Raw genomic sequence first — 8,482 nt, forward strand, 5'->3', positions numbered from 1 at the left:
ATTTTTGATATTAGCGCATCAAAATGATCTAAAAACACCAAAAATTTTAAACAAAGAAAAAAATAAAATAAATTTAATTTTTTTAAAAAATATTTTTAAAACACAAAAATAAACAAGACATTAAAAAAAGTGGCTCATAAATTTGAAATAAGCTTTAGCAATAATTAATATTTAAATTATGAATAATGGTAAACAATAATAATAAAAAAATAACACCTAAAAGAGGGAAGAATTCAAATAATTACAATTATCAACATTAAATTGATTTGACGTTACAATTATACAAAATAAATAAATGAATATACAAATGAAACAATTAGTTAACAGCATGGAAACAAAAATAATGTACATAAGATATGCAGAAAGGGAGATCTAGAGCATCATCATCATGATGAGGTAGTGTTAAAAATATCAACGTGAAAGATGCGAGCGCATTGATAAAATGAGCAGAACACTTCCATGGCCATTAAGAGAAAGAGCAAAATGGCGGCCAACATGGTGAGATATTGCCATGAACAGAACACAGACCGCTTCATGAATCTTTTCATCCTCACCATCCATAGGCTATCATAATACTTGTTCACGTCTTCAATCACCTTATCTAAGAATGGAGCTTTCGTCAATCTAATGCACTTGCAGTTGCTCATCCCATTCAGCATATTGGCCACTTCTTCATCACTCTTCAAACGGTTCAAAATAATGCCGCTTTCTCTAAGCAATCTTGCATCCTCCTCCGTGTCGACGATCCCATTCATCAATTCTATGTATCGAGTAAAAAGCAAGGGCCCTGATGCACTTGATATTTCATATGCTACCAAGTTTCTGAACATCACCTCACTGTTTGAATCTAAACTAATTGTGGGCAGGTGAAATGCAGCCTTCTCTTTGTCGAAAGCAATGGTTGAGATGTTACCCTTTGTAGGGATGAAGGAAACACCATATTTTGAGAGCTGGGTGACTGAAGGAATTGTGATCTCTTCTACCAGTGGTGGCTTGTTCTTCGTGCTTCTACTGGAGTCCTCATTTTCATGGTCATCAGGATTTTTGAGTTTAGATAGGATTGTCCAAGACAATTTCAACTTGATCGCCATAGATGATGAAATGTTCTTGACCAAACGTACTGGGGTTATCTTTAGTTGTGAAACCATATTCCAAGTCACGGTGAGGAGTTGTTTCACGTAACTTGAATCAACCCCAGATCGTTCTTCTTCTTGCTGATTATCGCTTTCGATCTGATCTGCAACATCTTCAAGTACCATCTCGATCGGTCCTTCCACTTTGGGCACGATAATGTCATACAAGAAGTCTAGCAAGTGGGAATGCTCCAAGACTTCCGTAGTCTTTGGCAACTCGATCATCTTGAAAGGGGAGAGCTCTTTAGCTAATCCTATAACCATGGACAGCAGCATTTCATCAGCTAATTCAGCTGACATGTATTGAAACTCTAGCACCTTTCTCAATATAAATTGTGGAACTTGATTCTCGAGCATCACCATATCTCTGAGAATAACATGATGAGCCGATTTCCTCTTCGAATAATCAAGCAAATGAGACATTCCTGACGGGGCCCTCGATAACATCTTAGTTTCTCTGACAGAATAAATTTGAAGAAACTCAAGCAAGAACGAAACATCCAAAGCCATCATCCACGCTAGCGTTTCAGCATTAAAATCCAAGTACTTGTGGTAGCATGCCCTAATCTGTGGTTCAAGCTTTATCAACTGCTCGACGAGATTTTCAAATCTGTGGCTTTGAAGTTGGTTTTGCAGTTTCTTGGCTGCTGACAGCTTATACCTCTCCATCTCGTGAAGATCAGCACGACGATAATGGTATGGGCCTAGTGAAAGTTGTTGTGGAGTATAAGAGTGGGGATCGGAAGACATTAAGGTCTTGGGGACAGTAAAAATGCACACCGGGCTTTCATCACAATCCTCTTCAAGCTCTTTCTCGAGTGCTCGTCCGATGTTAATGACCCATTGATACTCGTCGAAATCCGAATTCGAACGAGTACTGCATGGCATGGTGGGCTGGTGGGAAGACATGTCTGTTGATGTTGTGATATACAGGGAACGACCTCCTAGGTTTTTATACGGTTTATGAGCACCACCGCCACTGATTTTGTGCTTATCACGATGCCCATGCAAGTTCCCTTGAATTTTCATACAAGATGAGTGTCAAAGGGAAATTCTCACGTCCACATTGGCTTTGAAAGTCAAGATTGCCTCAATTTCTGTTGACAATCAACCACGACGGCAGCACGCAATGGGTTTATCTGTGGTACACAGATATATATTCCATTCCTCTCCTCTTAATGATTTTATATTAATTAAAATTAAATCCCTTTTGCATGATAAGGCAGGTGCTGTGGCAGGAGAAACCCTAAATGAAAATACACGATTTGAATAATCAAGGGAAAATAAGATAATCTCAGCGATGCAGGGACTTCACTGCTAAGAAAACAAGAGTAAAGGGATGAACTTAACATCAAGAAAATATCAAGAGTGAAGGACGGGTCACACGTACGATTTTCTTTTCTTTCTTTTTTATTCTGGCTACAGTCAACGCAAGCATGATCAAGCCCGCATGGTGTATTTCTCTCCACAAGCTCAATCTTCATGAAAGTTCCTCGTAACAACAGGGAAAGGGCTTAACTATTTATATTTTTCACTCTTCTGGGGTCAAAATTAATTACTTGACTGCTTCTTCTTCTTCTTCCTCCTCCTCTTCTAGGATAAGGTTTCTTTTACTTTTAACAACACATGCTAATTATTCGAATGACTCTTCTTTATTTATTTTTATTCCAGGATAAGATTTCCTTGACTTTCCACAGCACAATATTAGGATTATTTAGAATGAAGATTCTAATTTACTTCCCTTTTTTTATTGTTCATAATTCCTGGCACACTTTATTTGCCTCATCTATATCTTGCAAATTAACTCGTTTTAATACTATCAAACTTTAAAATTAATATACTAAAAACTAGAACAAGGCAGATGTAAGTGATGCATAGAGTTCATATAAAATTATTTTTAAAAATCCCATTAAATTCTCAAATTAAACTAATTTTTTTAATATAATATTAAAATTTTAATGATCAAATAAATTCGGGTGTAGAGTAGTCACTTAAACGCGATAATCATTAAAAACTTGACAAGGGTTGAATCAATAATTATTTAATTTAATTATTGTATATCCAATAATTCTTTTAATAGAATAAAATTCGAGTCTCATTGAATTTTATTTTTCTTAAAGTTATAATTATGTATGGAGAGAAATTTTCTATTGCATAGCTCAAGACTTGAAGATCTAGAAAAAAGATTGTTGAATATATATATAGATAAACAAGCAAGTAGTTTCCTATTCATGAATTTGTCATATATAGCAATTATTCTCTTCATCTCCTATTCATGAATTTGTAAATTCGTGTCGTTTCAACAATCACCAAGTACGTAGTTTCCTGTTTATAGATTCAAAGTAAGTTCCTGGTATCCAAACACTTCTATAATTGAGACAGATTAATTTACTGGATCACTGCACACGCATGCAAAAATTTGTGTTTTAACACGCAAACGAGGAAAATCATAAAGCATTATTTATTGACTTAATTTGTGCTCTACATTATTCTTTCAGCTCATTTTTCATCCTTGATTTTTCAATACTTTACCTAGCAACTTAAATAATGATCATTAAATACTTGACAAGGATAATAGAATTATTTAATTAATTTAATGGTAGTCAAATATTTCTTTTAATAAAATAAAATTCGAGTCTCATTAAATGTTATTTTTTTAATTCTTTGAGACAAATTAATATGGTTACATAGAATTTTTTATGCAACATTTTTAACACAACCATAAGAAGATTGGCGAAATTAACTTATCTTTTTGATAGACAAGTAATTGATGGAATTACTAATGAAGTTCGCTTTACGAGTTTTTTTACAGGAGAAGGCATAAAATATGAAGAAGATGGTAACATCTCTTTTTATCTTATATAATGTTTATTTTATGTATTAACCTTTTTTATTAATTTCTTCATCCATTTTTTCTTCATTGTGATTTTTTTCTATTATTATTGGAAAGAGTCTCTTTAAATTTAAACTTGATTTTGTAACAAATTCATTAATTAAGTTCAAGAAATAACCCATTTTTGTTGCAAATAATTTTTTATTATTTTCTATTAAATGTATCCATTTTTTGTTCAAATTCTTGATAATTAGAAATAAGAAGGATAAGATAAATTTTATTTATCCAAAGTATCTCTATGTAATTTTTTTTATGGAAATTTTGTTTATGATTGAGGATGAAATTTTTTTTTGACTTTTTCATGATAGAGCCCACTCAAAAAAAGATCATATATTTTAGGTAATTATTCTTTTTTAGTTTTATCATTACACAAACTAGTTTTTTTCTAAGTATATTAAAAAACAAAACCCTTTATCTAGAATTTCTACTCTATTTATAAACTTGTTACTTAGGTTTTTCTTTTTTTGTTTATTGTTATAATTCCAATTATATACAATTTATCATAAGAGAGTTTTCTTTGTTGTGAAAGAGACATTTTTTTTTTGTATCATTTTCAAAAAAATTAATAAACTAGGTGGATACATAAATGATATTCTTTCTTTTCCATCACTTCGACATGTAGAAAAAAAATATTGTAACATTTCCTTTCTTACAATATTCTTAAATTGATTGTTTTATATATATATATATATATATATATATATATATATATATATATATATATATATATATATATATCAGCTGCATACTCTATCTTTAATGATTCCTGTGAGCAAGCTATGAAATGCTTTTTATTTATTTATTATTTTTTGATAAACTAAGCAATTGCAAGCGGCTAGTTACAAACAATAAATAATACAATTGCAGAAATAAAAATTATATAATTTTTGTTTTTATATTTAAATTTTATTTTATTTTTTTAGGACTCTACGGACTAAGTTATAATTATGTACTGAGAGAACCTTTCTATTGCATAGCTCAAGACTTGAAGACCTAGAAAAAAAGATTGTTGAATATATATAGATAAACTAGCAGGTCATATATAGCAATTATTCTCTTCATCTCCTCTTCATGAATTTGTAAATTCGTGTCGTTTCAACAATCACCAAGTAGTTTCCTGCTGAAAGATTCAAAGTAAGTTCCTGGTATCCAAACACTTCTATAATTGAGTCAGATTAACTGGATGACTGCACACGCCTGCAAAAATTTGTGTTTTAACACTCAAACGAGGAAAACCATGAAGCATTATTTATTGACTTAATTTTGTGCTCTACATTATTGTTTCAGCTCATTAATTTCAAATATTTCTAAACAAATACAGAATTTTTTTTAAAAATGCAATTTTTTTTGAGAAATTTCTCTAATTCTTCAAAACCTAACCATTTTCTATACTGTTTCTATTCTTTGTATTTTTGTATATTTTATTTTTATTTTGGGACTTTATATTTATGCATTGTCTGTGGTTGTGTTAGTTCTCTCTCTCTCTCTCCTCGTGAAAATCAATTTTTGTAGCTGAAGATTTCAAATTCTAAATTGCTCAATTTATTGTAATTTTATTTCCGAAATTCATGAAAATTAGCTTTTATGCGTGAGTTCTAAATTTGAAATAACTTTTTTAAATTGCCACTAAATTTGGTTTTATGAGTAAAGTTAGGGGGTATTTGAGAGTGTGGTAGTGATTGTTTTTTAAAGTGTTTTTTGCTCAGAAATAAATTAAAATAATATTTTTTTTTAAATTATTTTTGATATCAACATATCAAAATGATCTGAAAACACAAAAAAATATTAATTTAAAGTAAAAAATAGAATAAAAAAATTTTAATTTTTTTTTAAAATGTTTTTGAAATATAAAAACAAATAAAGATAGATTTTTCATGAAACAACTTTGGCTCGAAACTCAAAAACTTGTTTCTCGTACGAATTTGATTTTGATTTTCATATTTGGAGCAATTTAATTCTCTTCAATGTGAAATTCCTCTTCCAATCTTTTATCTTATTTGTTTTTTTTTTGGACAAATATACATGATTTGTGTGCTTGTATTCACTCATCAATGTTTTGCCTGCAATTATTTTCTTTAGATCTTATTGTTTGTCATTTGTGTGTGTTTTTGTTTCTTTGCGTTAATATTTTCAATTTACAAACATCCATGATTTGCGTGTGTAATCGAATAAAAAACTCAAAGAGATGGCGAAGACAGAATGGTGGTTTGAATGTGTGTTCAAATGATTGAGTCATGAAGTGAAACTGACTCTGTTTTGATAATTTAAAGCTTTGTATATGTTTGGTATTATATTGTGTGTGTCATAACTCCGAGAGTTTTCTCTAAAATTATTTTTTCTTTTAATAAAAACCGGCAACTTGACAAGAATAGGATAAGAAGGATTTCAAATGCATGAAGATAATTTTAAACAAAATTGAGAGTCCAATTGTATCTTATTATACCCAAAATTCAAAGGCAATGTAAATTTAAGGTTAAATCAAATGATTATCAGATAAATTTGTATACAAATTAAATTTAAAGACTTAATTAGACTTTTAATAGGCTAATTTGATTTAATCATGAGCCAAATTAAAGGTTTAATTAAATTTTAGAATTAATTTGGATCAAATTAAAATAATTAATTAAATACAAGGACTTAATTAAGTTTTTAATGAGTGAAATTAATTTTATTATGAACTTAATTGGTGAAAAACTAAGTTTGAAAGCTTAATTTGAGCTTAATTCAGAAGATTGAAATTAAACTTAAGGACATGTTTGTCAAACATGCCTACTTTTAATGCCTTTGACATTAGGCTAAAGACATGTTTGACAAACATGTCTTAAGCACTTTCCCTTTGGTTTTATTTTATCTTTATTTGTGTGTCTAGCCAAACATACCTTTAAAAATAAAAATAAAAACCTGAAAAAATTCAGGGACTATTCTAAAAATATTTATGGGTCTCTCACATATTTTTCTAACAATTTTGTTTAATATTGAGCTGTAAACTTACACTGTAAGATGCTAATTCAATATTAAAAATACCCGATTTTCCTCAATTGTTTTTTCAATATCCTAAAAACTACAAAAAAGTTTCTTATTCTAGAAAACATGAAAATAGGTTTTTTCTCTATAATTTCATTTAATGTTGGGTTATAGACTTATACTATATGATACAAACTTAATATTAAAATACCTGATTTTTCTATGAAATTTTAGAAAATCTAAAAAAATTCAATAATATTCCCTCATTTCAAAAACACAAAAAATATGTTTTCTTCTCACGCATATGACCAAATTACAAAGATTTTTCATGAATATTTTCTAAAAAAGATAAAATCGTATTTTAATCTTGTTTTATAAATGCAAAATTAATATCATAGCCAGTTTATAATTATACGTTAGGGTTTGATCAAAATACCAAAAATCCCTCAGCAATTATTTTGTTTAATTAATATACAATGTTAGGAAGTAACTGTGGACTTTTATTATCTAGTGGTATAAAAACACACTATAAAGTATACCCTCAAGTATTAATGATACAAAATAGAAATTAAATGCGATGCTAAAATTTGAGCCTTATAACAATTAGGATTTAACTCGATAAAGTAAAAACTTCCTCATAAAGAGAGATTTGCCTCAAACCGTACATGAGAATGAGACTTAATCTTGTATTATCTATTTATTTATATAATACCTCTATGTTGTCATGACCCAGTTTTAGGTTTCAGTAAAATTATTATTTTTTCTTTTATGCAAAAATAAAAAAAGGGAAAAGAGTTGAAAAAAAAAATACAAGAAGACAAACGACTTGGTTGGCAAGAACAGGTTGAAGACGGATCTAGATTTACAAAATGAGGGATGTAGAGACTAAATTGGGTCTTCAACAATATTGAAAACTCAATTGCACCATTGAAAGACCTAAATGTGAAAGATAATGCAAATTCAGAGTTAACTTAAGTGCATATTTGATGAATTTGCATAAAAATTAAGTTTGAGGACTTAATTAAATTTTTAATAGGCTAATTTGATTTAATCATTGTTTTAATTAATTTATAAATTAATTTAGGCCAAAATTAAAAGAATTAATTAATTGCAAGTACTTAATTAGACTTTTCATAAGTCAAATTAATTTTTATTAAGGACTTAATTGGTGAGAATTTAAGTTGGGAAGCTTAATTTGGGCTTAATTGAGAAAATTATAATTTTGTAGGACCAGACTTAATTTTTACAAGCTTAATTGGATGAAATCAATGGTGAAATCGCATGAAAATCAAAGTTTAGGCGGTCAATTAAAGGCCAAATTGAAGAAATTTAAGATCACAGACCTGTCTACAAAAGGTGCGCAACATTGGGGCTGTACCGAATTTTACTAAATTGAAGAAAATTAAAGTTTAAGGCTTAATTAGGAACTAAATTGAATCAATTAGAAAACAAGAACTGATTTGAAAAAGACATTAGCTTTGAGGGATCTCAA

At 29.4% G+C, this 8,482-nt stretch overlaps 1 protein-coding gene across 1 annotated transcript; it reads right to left on the reverse strand.

Annotated features, from left to right (window-relative positions):
* Positions 1-386: 386 nt before the first annotated feature.
* LOC7480788 (putative UPF0481 protein At3g02645) lies at positions 387-2,042 on the reverse strand. The gene has a single exon (XM_002304047.2). The coding sequence runs from the start codon at positions 2,040-2,042 to the stop codon at positions 387-389; it is 1,656 nt and encodes a 551-aa protein (XP_002304083.2).
* Between the last annotated feature and the right edge of the window lie 6,440 nt (positions 2,043-8,482).

The sequence above is a fragment of the Populus trichocarpa genome, chromosome 3 (assembly GCF_000002775.5).
Source record: "Populus trichocarpa isolate Nisqually-1 chromosome 3, P.trichocarpa_v4.1, whole genome shotgun sequence".
NCBI lineage: Eukaryota > Viridiplantae > Streptophyta > Magnoliopsida > Malpighiales > Salicaceae > Populus > Populus trichocarpa.

Bases quoted from the DNA above. Each gene is read 5' to 3' on its own strand.
- LOC7480788 (XM_002304047.2), bottom strand. From the start codon at position 2,042: ATGTCTTCCCACCAGCCCACCATGCCATGCAGTACTCGTTCGAATTCG.